Source organism: Cricetulus griseus (assembly GCF_003668045.3).
Source record: "Cricetulus griseus strain 17A/GY chromosome 1 unlocalized genomic scaffold, alternate assembly CriGri-PICRH-1.0 chr1_1, whole genome shotgun sequence".
NCBI classification, from domain to species: Eukaryota; Metazoa; Chordata; class Mammalia; order Rodentia; family Cricetidae; genus Cricetulus; species Cricetulus griseus.
Window position 1 is genome coordinate 100,691,127 of NW_023276807.1, and position 16,014 is coordinate 100,707,140.

General features: G+C 47.3%; 1 protein-coding gene across 1 annotated transcript in view; it reads right to left on the reverse strand.

Annotated features, from left to right (window-relative positions):
• Tbc1d10a (TBC1 domain family member 10A) overlaps positions 1 to 13,516 on the reverse strand; it is a 28,902-nt gene extending 15,386 nt beyond the window's left edge. Inside the window, exon 1 of the mRNA XM_027387320.2 lies at positions 13,230 to 13,516. Within this exon, the coding sequence (XP_027243121.1) occupies positions 13,230 to 13,438 (209 nt within the window). The 5' untranslated portion in view covers positions 13,439 to 13,516. The remainder of the gene's footprint in view (positions 1 to 13,229) is intronic.
• Positions 13,517 to 16,014: the final 2,498 nt, after the last annotated feature.

Below are 16,014 nucleotides of genomic sequence, written 5' to 3' on the forward strand. Positions count from 1 at the left end.
ACTGGCAAGTACAACCTCAGCTGGAGATGGTAGGCCTAGGTGATTTGCTGTTTGCCAATATCCCTACCTCTTGAGGAAGGAAGCTCAGAGAAGATAAAGGTGGTAAATGACTACAGATCCTGCCAGGCCCCCAGACTCCCAGGCCAGTTGTGCCATCCTATAGTCCAAGGTGGCAGTGATACTTCCTATACCCCATTCTCTGCAAAGTCTCCCAAAATTCAGAAGCTAGAGGCTTCCAAAAACTCAGAGGGACAAGTCCGGTTCCTGAGGTTCCTGGAAGTTTCTCTCCCCAGTCCTTTTAGACTTCTGCTCTCAACTCCTTGATGTGGCAAACTCAGTGAGGGTACTGAACATGCTCAGAACACTTCTATCTTTCTGGAAGATATATCATGGTTTGTTCCCTTCCTACAAGCTTCGCTCCCTGAACCCTCAGCAGACACTCTTACTGAAGTCACAGCCCAAAGGACTGGTGCTTTTCATCTCACTCATCAGGAATACTAAGTGGGACATGGAAGAAAATAAAGAATGGGGATACCCCTGAAGTCAACCTACCTAGGAATGCATTACAGTTCTCCAATCTACTAGCTGGAAACCATGAACTGGTGTGTTACCCTCACCTGCTGATTTCTGAGTTTGAACCTTGGGCCTGGTGTATGATGTAAAAGGGCAGTCATCACTGAACTGCATCCCCAACACTACATCATCTTTAGTGGGGCCACAATACACACCTTATACAGAGGACTGTAACGAAGAATAAACACATACTATGGATAGCCAGAAAATGGTAGCTAGTTCACAACTTGTATTTACAGACAGAACTTTCTAACTAGTCCCTAAATGCAGCTCCTGGAGGTAGGCAGGACAATATAAGATCATCCTCATCTTACCTAGGAAGTCATAGAATCCCATGATATATTGCCATTTACTCTATGACACATAAACCATAATTCCTGGCTTCTATCACTTTATAGCTATACGAAAGAGAAGGGCTCTGTTTCTCCATCCTCCAAGCTCCTAGTTTCTCTTTTCTAATAAGGTGGCTATGACACCTGCCCAGGAAGTAACTGTAAAGATGACACGTCTCAAGAACTGGCCATGTACTAACTGCTGAGCCACTACAGGGCATACATTTCCCTCTGGAAGTAGTCCTTTTTTTTTTTTTTGGGGGGGGGGGTTTCGAGACAGTTTCTCTGTGTAGCTTTGGAGCCTATCCCGGCACTCGCTCTGGAGAGCAGGCTGGCCTTGAACTCACAGAGATCTGCCTGCCTCTGCCTCCCGAGTACTGGGATTAAAGGCATGCGCCACCAACGCCCGGCCGGAAGCAGTTCTTATTACCTGCATGGTTAAGCAATCTGCCCACATTAGAGACTGTCACTCTGACTATAACCTGTCTAATACGTATAAGGTGTCCCACACAGAACATACTCTCTGTCATACTCCTTTTCCCTACTCCTGTCTCTACCCTTTAAGTTGAGAAAGATAAAAGAATATGAAACAGCTTTCCGAAGCTTTGTCTCTAGGATAGAGACAAATTCACTTGAAGAAGCCCCAATCAAAGTGTGGAAAATTAAGAATATGCAGAGAAAGTATGATTAACCACAGTCCAGAGACAGTGAGAGAAGGGGAGCTGGGAAGAGAAATGAAGATAAAGAGGATGGCCTGCTCTGCACACCGGGTGATAACTTCTAGAGTTCATTACTCTAAAAGGTAGTAATGCCTGAAAGAACTCATAGGTTTACAGCCAGCTTTATAGAAAGGGAGAAGAGAAACTAGAGTATTGGAGAAGGTAGGTTATAGTGTGCAAATGGCTGACAATCAGGCCCAACAGATCACATATTTAAGAATACATTTTCCGGGTGGTGCATGCCTTTAATGCCAGCACTGGAGAGGCAGAGGCAGGTGATGGATCTCTGTGCATTCAAGGCCAGCTTGGACTGCAAAGTTAGTTCCAGGACAGTCAGAACTGCTATATAGAGAAACCCTGTCTCAAAAAAACAACAAACAAAACAATAAACAAAACAAAATGAATACCCTGTCCAGATTAGGGGGAGGGGGAGACTGGTGTTCAGAGGCTATGTGACTTGCCCGAGGACATGCTGTGAGTGGTTAGGGAAAGGTGATGTCTGTAGTAGTCTAGTGCTCCCTCCTGTGGCCTCGCCACTGCGCCTTGGAGCTGGCTGGCAGTGGCATTCTGGGTGAGAGAGTCTGGCTTGCTTCACTCTCCCTCACTCCCAGTGGTAGTGAGTTCTGAGCCAGCCTCTCTATCCCATGAGGCACTTACTGGCTCTGCTCCTTCCGGCTCTGGGTCAGTGCACAATGGTAAACAGGTTCTCTCCACCCTTCACTGGCCTCAGCATCCTGGGTCTCTGCCCAGCTCTCCACTCTACTCAGCTCCACCCTGTTCTGTTTTTGCAGACTCTAAAAAATCAAGGAATCCTCTTCTGGTCCACTGAGCTGGGAAAGAGCACAGATAGCAGAATCCCTGGGGCAGCTCTCCCTGACAACTAGAGGAAGTTGTGTAGCCTTTTCTTAACAGAAGACATCACTTCCCCAAAACCTAACCGTGGTCCGGCACAGTGGTGCTTGAAATTCTGCCTATGACTGGGTGCTTGGATCACCATCTCCCTTGCAGATGCTCAGTGTCCACCCTGATCTATGTGTGATTTCCCGAGCCATCCTTACCAAACTGTTAGCTCTTACCTAATTGTCCTGACTCTTGTGTTCACAAGGTCTCTCCTTGCTGAAACTTCTGGGCTTCCTATTGTCCCCCATCTACAACAGAAATTGTAGACCCTGGCTCTCCAATCCTCCTGTCCCTCCCACATTACTCCTTTCACTCCTAGTTTTTCGTCTAGGTGGCCCCTCCCCTCTCTCAGCCTCCCTCCACTTCTAACTGGCCCCTACCAACCACTGAAGGCCTCATTCAAAACTGCCTCTCATCTCTACATGGCCTTTAACTGCTCCATACACAGCTCTTCAGAGCCTTGCTGTAAAGATGAATAAAATATAGCCCCTGACCTTGAAGGAGCCAATGCTGCAGAGGCAGTTGGGTGGATAAATAACTCACACACACTGAAATTCAGACAGAGCTTATGAAAGGTGCTAAGGAATCTGCAAGAAGCACCCAGGGTGAGGGTGAAAAGTCAGAGGGAGCTGACTTTTAAATTTGGATTTGAAGGCTGACAGGAAGTGGCTAGGCTGAGAAAGGGGGAAAGAACATACCAGGCAGGAGGCCCAGTATGCGCAAGTGCAAGTTAATAGAAAGGGCATGGCTTGTGCTGGGAATGTGAACAGTCCAGCAGAGCAGGTCCAGCTTCCCTACCTGACCTCTGCTCTGCTGAGGCAGCATTCTGTGAGGAGGTATGCTCCTAGAGAGCCTCCACAGGGCCATCCTCTGTAGTGTGTCTCACCCTAAGAACATTACCTAGTACCTGGCTGGCAATTGATCAACACGTGGTGACCGGTTTGCTTTGTGACCTCAGGCCTGAGTTCTTAGCAATAAGCTGGGAATACTGACTCTGGCTTGAGACCAGGCAGATACACAGTAGGAGTATGCCCTCTCCAGCCTAACATAGCTCTGGATCTTAAAGGCCAGCACAAGGCTGAGCTCAGATCTGCTTGAAGATGGCCTTTTACAATATTACAGTTCTACTATTCGATTAACTTAATTGAATTCTGTGACATCACTTACTAGGCACTTGCTAAGCACCAGACACTGCTCAGCATCCAATTGACATCATTTCATTTAACCCTGGTAACAAAGCCCATGAGATGCATTCTCCAATTACCAGCCCCACTTGGCAAATGAGAAAACTCAGATTTTCAGCAAGCTAACTGCTGCCTAGAGTTTATGGCAAGCAAGCCCTGGCAGGTGAGGATAGACCCTCTGCTCTTCTGACTATGCCACCCAACTTCAGCACTTGGATTGTGTACTCAGTGGGTTATACACAAGCTTTGACTGACCCCAGGAGCTTAGGGCTCAATGAACTCCAACTCACAAGCAGTGTAACATTTTGCAAGTCACTTTAGCTCTCTGGGATGTGGCTTCTGCCAACGTAAAATAGGGGTTACAATGATAACCACATCTCACAGAATTGTAAGAGGCAAGCGACATCCTGAGCTACCACGAAAGTTCCTTTGTAAAATGGCATTATGATAAAGATAATAGGCATTCGAGGAAGCCAGGAGAAAGGCCCAGAAGACCCAGAGGAGGAAAGCAGTGATGATAATTACAAAGTAAATTTGGACTCTTCCTCAGGGAACTACTACTACCTAGGAGGGTACAGCACCCAAGCAGCCCTCTAGCCACACACTGGCCCTGAAGTTCTCAGAGAGCCTACCTCCACTCTCACTTCTGTTTTTTCTTCATAGGCCACTGAGAAGGAAGAACAGTCCTAGAGTCAGGGCTGTCAGAGGGCCTTGCTGCAAATGACTCAATAAGGAACTAATGGGGGAATTCCCAACCTGCCCTGGCAGGAGAGAGATCTCCTGACCTCAAGCAGAGTGGAATTGGCACCTGCCTTACCCCCAAGACCATGGGTGAGTGAGCTGAACACATGAGGGAAGCTGAGTCTTCATGCCTACACTGTCTTACTTCCTTACAATTGTACTACAAGCTCATGAGAGAGGGCCAAAGTGAGAGGGGGAGAGAGCTGAGTCTGCTTTGTGTATGTGTGTATCTCAAGATGGTCTCACTATGCAGACCAGGCTGGCCTCAAACTCACAGATTCGCCTGGCTCTTAAGTCTCACACTTGATATGTGAAAGTTGGCAGAGCAGTGGAGGCACATGTCTTTAATCCTAGCATTTGGGAGGCAGTGGCAGACAGATCTCTGAGTTCAAGGCCAGCTTGGTCTATAGAGTGACAGCCAGGGCTACAAAGAAAAACTGTCTTGAAAAACCAAAAATAGATAAATAAACATCAAGTGTGAAAGGCACCATGCATCAAGGACACAGAGCCCTTACACTGTGGTAGATGTTGTGCTGGGTGCCTTTTAAACACCATCCTCCTAACATCCCCCTCTTTCAATGCTACTAATGTCCTACTTAGGGATTTAGAGAAGTTACATGGCTGGAAAGTGTCAGAAGGAGGACGGAAAGCTAAGTCTGCTAGTGTCTTGATCTTGGGCTTTCCCTTCCCTGTAAGTCAAGACAGGGAGGAAAAAAAAAAATAGCATCTTCCTGAGGGCACACTAGGAAGACTGTTCTGTACATACAGTGCCCAGGGCCCAGATGTACCAAGAAGGAGCAAGAGCTCCCAGAACCTATACTCCCTTCCTGGATCCCTCACACCCAGCTGTTCCTGTCTCATCTCAGGGTGCATGTAAGGAAGTATGCATGCAGACATGGACCAGGAATTATACTATTACTTGTAAAAACTCAGCTCCAAAAACAACACAGGAGATCTGTAGGAAAAGTAAATATTTGGCACTGGGATGAAGTCCTGAGACTAAGTCCTGAGGCAGGAAGAGAGGCCACAAGGTGATCACCAGTTTTAGTTGGGTGGAAAGCTGGGACCCCAGATAGCAGGCCCAGTTCTATCCTTTGCTCAGTCAGTTCCCCTGCCTGTAAACAAAGCAAAATAATCCTCCATCAATTTCTAGTTGCTCCCGTAATGGCTACCAGAGACTAAAAAGATAAAGCTCAGCATAGTGACACAGGCCTTTAATCCCAGCACTTCAGGAGGCAGAATCAGGCAGATCTCCAAGAGCTCAAGGCCAGCCTGGTCTGCATTGGGATTCCAGGTCAGTCAGGGCTACACAGTGAGACACTGTCTCAAAAATAAATACACCCAGGAAGTCTCACCAACACACTGCCTAAACATGACCTGAACAAGGTTGGCACTGACACCAATACACATGCTACTGTGGAAGAAGAAAAGCACACAGGAACCCAAGCCTAGACAAAGAACCACAGACAATTAAGGAAGGAGAGCTGAAGACTGGGAGAAATAGTCTTCCCCAGGCAAGAACTTACCTATTGGTTATCAAATACCAAATGATCAGCCCTGAGAACATATCCATGCAAGTAACATTATACTGTGCAGGTTGTATTTATATATTTAGGAATAAACGCAGACACACATACATATGCATATGTTCAACTAAAGAGGCCAAAATTTCAGCAAAGACTGGGATATGTATGAGGGTTTGGAGGGAGGAAAAGGAAAGAGAAAATAATGTTATTATAATATAATCTCAAAAACTAAAACTTTTTCAATCTGGATACATCCCCACATACATGAAGACCACTGGTTCTATGCACAAAGCTTATACAAGAGGAACATAGTGTGCTGGAAGTACTGGCTTCTGTGGAATGTGTCACAATGACCCCTTGCGTTGGGGCTACCTACCAAAGCATTTTCCAAGGTCATTTCTCAGAATGTTTGGGATAGATGAGCTCAATTTTTTCTGCAGGGAAACTGAGGTTTAGAAAGCCAAGCAGACTTCTCAAGGTCACACAGCTACTTATTAGCTCAGGGAGGCCCAGACTTGGGTCTTTTGATCCCAGCTCAGAACCCTTAGTTTGCACCGTGTTTCTAATCCAGTTATCTTATTTGAGCCTCACAATCCTTTGTACATAGCTGCACCTGTAACTACTTGTCTAATGTATGACTTCCCCATTAGACTATAAGTCATTTGAAAGCAAGATGGGTTTCTATCTGGAAGCTGACACAGGGCTACACATATAGTATGTGCTAGATAAGACTCAGGGAACTAGCCCTGTGATTGAATGAGGAGACATGCTTAAGCCATGAACCACAGGAATCAGTTGGTAAGTTGGTACCAGCACCCCCATACCCCATGTGCTTAGTTAAGAGTCCTTTCTCCATCCCTTAGCCTAAAGCCATGTTTCCAGCCAGAATTTCTGATCTCCTGGACTTGCTAGGAGCTTGCCTCTCATAGATAACTGGTCTCATCTGTCCCAGCTAAGGCACCAGCTGGAAGAAGAACATAAAGATACTCCATGACATCAGACTGACCCTTGGTTGTCATCCACCTCTCCTTGATCAGTTTACACTATGCTGAAAGCCCCAAATCCCCTGTCCCAGCTGTCATGCTACCTTAAGGAAGGATTTCTCTGTCCTCAGTCTCACTCGTGGCTCCTTGGAGAGAAGCCTGGCTCTCCTTGCAGCTTTTCTTACCATCCAATTTGTTTACCAGGCAGCAACTACAAAGCTCAGTGTTACTCACCCTCCCGCCTCCTCCAGCCAGGTCAGCCAACTCTCCTGCTAGAGAGAAACAAAGAGCCCCTTGATGTGCCCTGGGCATTCCAGCCAAGCTATGCACCTTGGGATATGACAAAGGCAAATCAACAGCAGCCCACAGAAAAAGGCTACAGGATAGGCCTTGTAAGAGGTCTTTCCATCTCTGTCACTCTCAGGGCTAGTTACAGTCCAACCTCTAATGATTTGCCAGTCTCTTTCTCCCTTTGGTTATAGACTTCTACCAAGTCCCACTATAGCTCCTCTGTCCTATTTTGGATTCTCATGACAATTTCATCACCTCTTTCTGCCATCGTCAACAACTAACCAACCCCTCTGAAACACAGGACTCAGGCTGACCTTCAAGGCTGTCTGCCTAACCTCTTTCCCCAGCCTGCGTTTGCTTCCATCCTACCTGCCACCTTTGCTATTGGCCCATTATATTTCTCAAAGAGCTGGCTTTTGGGTGGAATGTTACACATAAGTCCTTTCTCATCCAATGAAAAGACCTTGCTTGTCCCTTCTGAGTGCTGAAATCAAATGGCACTTCTTCATAGGTTCCTGTAGGTAAAGCTGTTGCTTCCTCTTGTAGACTCTCAGAACAGATGCACACCTCAATTACAGCCTTTATCGCTCCACACTGCAAAGATTTGTTTGTGGTTCTGTCTTTCAACCAGTCTGAATTCCTTGAGGGCAACAAGACAGAGATGTCTTGTTCAGTTCTTGTCTCAACCACAGCATCTGGCAGAGCAGGTATTCAAGAGAGTCTGGGAAATAAGGGCACTGCTAATGTGACTAAGCTAGCAAAACGAAGCCTTTAGCTGTCTACAGGCTGCTGCATGGACTGACTACCTCAGTACCTAAGCAGAAGTAAAGAGCTAATCCGTGCCGGCCTCTGAAGAGCTAGCCATGGAGTAGGGTAGTATTGGGTAAGAGAGGTGGAGAAAGGAAAGATGAAACAGGAGAAACCCAAGTTGGCAGCTGCCTTAAAGTCCTGGCTAAGGGAGCTTTTAAGCAGGAGTGTTGGTTTGCCAATGGGGAGCCAGGCCAATTGTCTCTCTTCTAGGATTCCCCCAACAGAACCCACCTGGGAGGAAGAAAACTGGCCTGGCTGCCTCAGGATTAATCATGTGATAAATTTGGAACATTCTTTTCTGATGTCTTCAGGCACTTCGGTTCAGAATGCAAACTACCACCTTTCAAGGGAAGTAAGGTTCACTTAGATTAGGATTTTCTCTTGGTCACAGGGCAGGGCCTCACTATAGCTTGAGGTGGGAAGTAAATCACTTCACTAACTATTCATCTTTAAAAGGGAAAGAACATTCACTGAGCACCTACTTTGTCCCATGCTCTTTTCACACATCAGTTCATTTAAACCTCACAGCAACCCCAAAAAGTCAGCACTAGCATAATCTTTTCATGGGTGAGACAGTGGGGTTCAGAAATGAGGCAACATGCTCAAGGTCACATGGAAGCCAGACTCAGAGGTTGTATTAGGAGAGGGTCCAGCACTACCTTCTTCCCCCATATCAATGTGAACAGACTGGGTGACTGAGCCACAGTCAGGTATTGTTGTCCCCTATCCCCAGGTCCTGTTTCAGGCCAGATGCTGGGAAGACAAAATATCAAGCAGACTCCACCGCTTATCTCTTTCCCACAGCTTAGGGTTTCTAGCAAGTGGACACACAGGCACCTTCCCAGGACTGCAGCTGGTAAGCTGCCTCCTCCTTTACCAAGTCAGATCTTGTCTGAGGCTCTAGAACAGAGAAGGAAATGAGGAGAAACAAATAGGAGGGCTCAAAAACCTGGACCACACATGGACAGCTATATTCTTCCAAATGGACTACCCGGGACCACTCATTACCAGCTCCATGCTCTCCTGGGAACTGTAATAGCTCAAGAGAAGTGGATAGTCTGAGTTTACAAACTAAAAAAGGCAGTGGAGGCAGTACAGCAAAGAGGCAGGCTCTAGCTTGCCAGGAGGGCCCTGGCCCCACCTCAACAAAAACTGGCACAGACCAGTCTGTAAGGATGCCAATTAAGCCAGTTCTATGACTTCCAAAGTCATTGGGCTGATATAATTGGTTAGAAGGAGGGGGAGCCAGGGAATTAAAGCAGACAATACTGCTGTTCCAGATGTTTGTTCCTGAGCTCAGCTCAAACCACTTGCTCCTCTAACAGGAAGCCAATGCCCACAGGATCCCAAAGAGTGTAACTCCTGACTCATCTGGCCTACATACATACTGAGCAAATAGAAGCAGGGTGGGAAGCTCCAGCCTCAGGCTAATGCTGATAATCACTTGGAAAAAGGAGAGGAAGGTTAGAGATTTACCTCTCCAGGAAAAGTAGAACAGCACAGCTACCAGGGATTTAGCTTATGTCCTTTCCCCCTCCTAATCAACTTTCAGCTGCAGAAGGATCATCAAACAGGTCGCAGTGGTGGTGCATGACTTTGATCCCAGCACTCGGGAAGCAGAGGCAGGCGGATCTCTGTGAGTTTGAGACCAGCCTGGTCTACAAGAACTAGTTCCAGGACAGCCTCCAAAGCCACAGAGAAACTGTCTTGAAAAATAAACTAACAAGCAAACAAAAACAGGTTGCTCTTTCCCCCCAAGAGATGGAAGGGTGACATCACTCCTGCCCTCCCACCCTTCCCTGGCTCAGAACACCTATTCTTCTTAGGGTTTCACTGCCTAGCTAAGTCTTGGGTTAACCCAAAACTAAGGCTGTCAGGACCTCTGTCTGTGACTGTGCCACTCACAGGGTCATTCATGGACTAGTTGCTTTCTTGCCTTTGGCTAGTGCTCAAGAGAAGACAGGGAACAATTCAGTCCCACTAAAGGTTCCCTACAGAGCAGGCTGAATGACAAGATGGAAAAGTAGAACAGCACAGGGAACTCTGGGTTCAATCTCCAGCTTTTCTGTATGTATGACAGTGGCTACCTCTAAGTTCACTTTTAGTTTTCTGACTTGGAATATCTATCAGGAAATCATTCAATTAATAAATATTAAGCATTTACTCCACTGCAGACCTGAGAAGAAAAGAGTGAATAAGCCTGGTTGGTCTAGCCCTAAGCTAATTAACACGCCTCCTGGCCATTTCTGTTAGCCTCTCACACTGTCAAGGGTGTAAGAAGTGCTGAGGAAGCAAGAGAAGGTTCCTATTAGTTATCTTCAGTTTTACCTGCCTGCAAACTGATTTCCTGCTCGGGGCAAAGAGCCACAATTATGGACGAAGAAGCTGGTCCTGACCTGGGATTCTAACATCCTGGATCCAACTTCTAGATCTGCTGCAATATGTTAAGTGAACTTAAGCAAGTTTTTGCCTCTCTGGCCTGTGTTTTATCTTGTATACATAGGCTATACTGGCCAATCTCTTAAGATCCATTCTAGCTTAGCCTACAATTTTATAATATAATTTAGTCCAGAATGCAACAGACACCAGAATGAGGAACCTCTGATTTCTTTCCCATTTCCACAGCCCTTGGCAACTACCAAAATTAATCTGTACTAAGACAACCTTTGTCCCAGGGTGTCTGAAATGGACCTTTAATCTGGAGACAGTTCCCATCATCTCCATTGCAGGCCATTTGTGCTAATGTTTCACTTCACTTCACTAGCACAGGGACTCCTAGCCCTCAACCACGAGACTAGGCTCAGGGCGGTCACCCTGAAACTTCCCACAACTTCCCTTCTTATGGCCTTGGGCAGGGACTTACTTTTGACTTTTTTAGAACCACAGTATAAACCAAACCAGGAAGATCCAAGCTTTCTGATACCAGAGATCTTGCTAACTGACAAGCTGAGGAAAATGAGGCAGAGAGACACAAGTAGATCTGGAATCTCATTCAGCCTTGGCCTCAGAGACACAGAAGATGTAGAGGGCATCTGCAAAGCCACATCCCAGGTTTGTAGTTGAAGGGTGGAGAAGATAGACATCTGGCTGCCTGGTTGGGGATGAGAGCCAAAGGGAGGTGCTCCCATTGGGCGACTCTTCCCACAAATACCAAAGGTACGCCCTCATTTTTCTCTTCATTTCTCAGACTTTTAGAAGGAGAAAGTAAACTATTTCTTGGACTATTACTTGTGCCAGGCATGGTGCTGGGTGATTTCATGTATCAGATTCTCACTTTTTTTTTCAATAGCATTGGATATAGGCATTAATTTTGCCCTTGAATAATCAGGCTAGGGAATTCAAAATCTGTACAAGGTCACACAGCCAACAAGTATGACCCTTAAGTCTGGTCCTTCCTCACTTTATCACATCAACCTGCATCCTGAAATCTGGTTAAATGCCCAATAAGCATGCTTTAGAATTTTCCAGCAAATCTGAACTGTTACTGCCAAGACCCCACTAATAAAACTGAGAATCCCTTCCTACTCCTGCAAGACCTCACCCCTCCCAGCCCCTGATCCCTGATGACTGTGTTCAAATTGAAACACACCCTTAAATCCTCTCTACATGAAGCTCATACCAAGGAAACTAGGACAAAGTCAGGGTGAAGGGTGAATATGAGGGGTTCTCCTAGTTTTGGACTAGGCTTAGCCTAATGTGAGCAAGTATTGAAGGGATGGTAGAGACAGATCCAGTGGGTGGGAGGAAGCTCCATCTAGGTTAGAAGCCTGGATTTGTAAAATTTTCCTCCTGAGGAGGAGGCCTGGTGAATAAGACACTCTTGGAGTGTGAGTGTGTGTGAGTGTGTGTGTGTGTGTGTGTGTGTGTGTGTGTGTGGGTGTTATGATATTATGGAACCGACATTTATATGGGACAACTTTATGGAGTGTGTTTCTTAAGATAGTCAAGCACTTCTGTAAGTCCCAAGAATAGCTGGGGACACCTTGGGCAGTCACAACTAGTCAGAGGAGAGGGGGATATATTCTGGTGTAAAGGCTCTCCCGGTGACTGCAAGGCTGCCTCTATAAACTGGGAGGCACACTATGGGAGGGAGGCTTGTCAGTTCTCTGTATGGCACTAAGTCTCATATCACAAGACAACTGAATGAAGTAGGATCTAGAGGCCATCTTTCTGAGGGGACCACTAGCTTGGTGGGTGGGACTCACAAGTCTCTGAGAGGACTGACTTCTGGGGGTTCTGTGGGGCAGAAGGTTGCAGCCCAGCAGGCTCATAGTGGAGGGAAGGTGCTACTCCACTGCCTCATGTTTCTCTAATGGCCAGTGGGGTGCCTGGGTGCTCAATGGTGGGGTGTTACATGAGTGGGGCTCCTGATGTCTCCCTCCTACTCCTGCCCTAGATCTGGATATGGAAGTTAGTATGTATACACACAGCAGCCTGGGAGTCTGCTGGCTGGCTCCTGTGGTGATGAAGCTGATAGTGAGTCCTAGAGGTGAGGCATTGTGGCCCTGTAAACTACTAGGAAGGGGGAGTGTCTGCCCACCTGTTGCCTGTGACAATGGACAAAGCTGCCTTTTGGCAGAAGGTGTGTGGGGGGGGTGGGGGTGCTCTCTGACCTTCCCATGACGGAAAGTAAAGTAACTGTTGGTGACAAGATGGGACTGTCTGGGAGGAAGCTGGCCAGTGTCAATGTGTCTACGTATTTGGACAAGGGTTAGTGTGACCTGGAGTGGGGTGGGGCTGGCTGGGAGTCCTGAAGTCGATCTAAGATTTCCTGAGGTGGTGAGACAAGGATTCTGTGGGGTAGGGGAGAGAGATTGAGAACAGCTAAGGGGAAAAAGTATGGGGCAGCCATCTATGCGCATGTCAGGGGGTGGTAAAGTCAATCAGCCTTAAAGGCAAGTGTGACCTGGTGAGTCTAGGGGCTGGTGTTGGTGGTTATCCCGCAGTCGGGAGGGCAATGTGAGTCCCTCGGAAGGGCAGATCATTCGGTCTGGGGGGGTACCAGCATGGGGACCGGGAGGAAGTGGGGTGGCCTGTCTGCCCGACGTAGGTAGGAAGTAGACTGCCGCTTGGGGCGGGTCTGTGGGGATCGGTCAGTGGAGACACGTTGGTGGGTCAGGCCCACGCCTGCGCTGGTCCCGCGCCCGACCCAGACCCCAGCGCTACTCACGCGCCCTCGGCGCCCTGCGAACCCACGATGAAGCCGAACTTGTCGATGCGGCGCTCGGCAAAACCGTTGGCCTCTGAGTCGGAGCCGAGAGAGCTGAGCTCGTCGGTAGTAGCGGCGTCGGGACCTTGGGCCAGGCTCTCCCGGGTCCCCGACAGGCTCCCGCCCGCTGCGGGCGCGCGCGGCCCATTCTCTTTGCTGCTCTTCGCCATCCCGGCCGCGCCCGCCACCAGAGCGCCAGCGGCCACCTCAGCCGCTTCAGCAGCTCGGCCTCCGCCGACGCTGCCGACGCCCCGCCCACGCGCCGCATCCATTGGCTGCCGCAAAACTGGGGGTGGCTCCCCAGGGAGCTCCCACCACGCGCCCAATGGGTACCGAGGGCCCCGCCCCTTCTTCAGGCTGGCGCCAACTGGACCGACGTGAGGGGGCGGGACAACCGTCACCAGGGACCCGCCTTCCCTGGCTGCCAATCACGAAAACTCACCTGGACTAGCTCTTCAGGCTTTTCCGGGTTGGCCCCGGGCTGGCGTGTCACCTGCTGCGGCTTCGGGTGGGGGGTGGGGGCGAGAAGGCCCAGGGCTTCCCCGGAGGTCCTGCCCGCCTCTGCCTCCCTGGGCCGGATCCTTGCGAAACAGGGTCGTGGGTGGGGCTGTTTCGCCTGTTCATTTTGAACAGTGATGAGATGCAAGTGGGTTTAGGGATATGAATCACCTTGCTGCTCTGCTCATGGGCGTTTAAATTAGCTCATGGAAGACCCTATAAAAATAATACTGAGCCAGGTGTGGTGGCGCACGCCTTTAACGTCAGCACTCGGAAGGCAGAGGCAAATGGATCTCTTGAGTTCGAGGACAGCATGATCTACAAAGTGAGTTCTATCCAGAACTGTTACACAGAGAATCCGTTTCAAAACACGGAAACAAACAAAACCTGACCTGAGCTCTACTTTCCTTTGTAATCTTTTTCCTTCCCAACACCTTTTTGGTGAGGGTTGATTTGTATTGTTTTGTGGCCGAGTTTTTAGTCCAGGGTGCTTCCCAGTCTTCCAAATGCTGGGATTACAGTTGTGGACCACCATGCCTGGCTCTCCAGTGGTTTTACTGAGATACAATTAACATACCACAATTTATGTTTAAAGTGTATACTTCCTAGGTTTGAATTCCATCATCCTGTCCACCCACCCACGCATAGATAAAAATTAATGCAACCCTGTAATCTCAGCACTCAGTAGGCCAAAACAGATTATGAGTTTCTGGGCCAACTGGGCTACAAACAATGGCCCTATATCAAATAGTACAATACTATGGTTCTTTAGCATCCTTACTGAGGCAAGCAAACATTACAATCCAATTTTTGAAAAGTTTTATCACCCAAAGAAACTCCTATTCAGTAACAGCAACCACTATTCTACTTTGTGCCTACAAATTTTGCTTTTTCTAGACATTTCAGTTATCTGTGGTTACCAATCGTTTTGTGTGTCCAGTTTTTTGTTTGAGAGGGTCTTATCTTGCTATGTGGTACAGGCTGACCTTAAACTTTTTTTTATTGCTTCTAAGATTTATCTACATTTGAGCACTTACTATTGCTTTATTCTTTTTATGGCTGAATTAAATTTCATTGTGTTGACATACCACATTTATACACTATTCATCAGTGAAAGTTATTTGAATTATTTTTCTTTTTCTGTTAGGAATAATGCTAGTTCAGATAACAGTATTTCACTTTTCTTAGAATTCCCTAGGAGTGGAATTTTGGGTTTTAATGGTAACTCTAATTAACCTTTAAAAAATATTAATCCCACCCTGTCTCGGAAAAAAAAAATCCCTAATTTGCCTTGACATGGGAAAAAAATTAATCCCAGCACTCAGGAAGCAGAGGCAGGCAGATCTCTGAGTCTACAGAGTGGTTTCCAGGGCAACCTGGTCTACACAGAGAAACCCTGTCTTGAAAAACCAAAAACAATAAATAAAAGTAGTGTGTATGTGTGTGCTCACACATGGCATGTATGCAGAAATCAGAGACAATTTTTAGGAGTCATTTTTTTCTTCCACCTTATGGATCCTGGGTATCAAACTCAAGTCATCAGGCTTGGCAGCATGGGCCTTTGCCTACCAAACCATCAATGATGGCCTGTTTAACCTCTGAGTTAAACAGTAACTAGCAAATTACTTTCCAAATTGGTTGTGCCATCTCTTATAATCTTTTAATGATTTTATTATACATGTCCTATTTTACAGGTAGGTAAATTGAGGTTCTATGAAGTAGTCAGTTTCCTAAGGTCCCAGACTAGTTTATGATAGTGCTAGGATGTGACCCCTATTCTTACAATATGTTTGTATTTGAAGAATTGGGCCAATCCGGATCCAACTTCTAGAACTAGGGAACAGTCCCTCATTCATCTATTCTATGGTTTACCACAATGTCATTTGACATACTTCCTAAACAACTAAAAGGGGAGACGGGTTCAGAAGGGAAGCGAAGAGACAGCCTGAGCTGCCAAGCTCCAGACAGGCTGCAAAGCGTCTGAAACAAGCTCCAAGAAAGGGGTTTAGTCCAGAGTGACTCACCAGCCATTTTCTTGATGCCACGTAGCCTGATATTCTTGAAGACTTGCAGTCTACATTCCATTTGCTTTGGTTTTACACACACACAAAAAGCAACAGCAGACATAGGAGCAGGCACAGGCCATTTTGCTCTTAAACCCTGTCTGGGAGGACATTCCCCCCTTCCAATGGCAGAACACAGCTCCCAGGAGGCAGTGGGTCTGTCCCAGGGAAGGAGAAGGGAACCA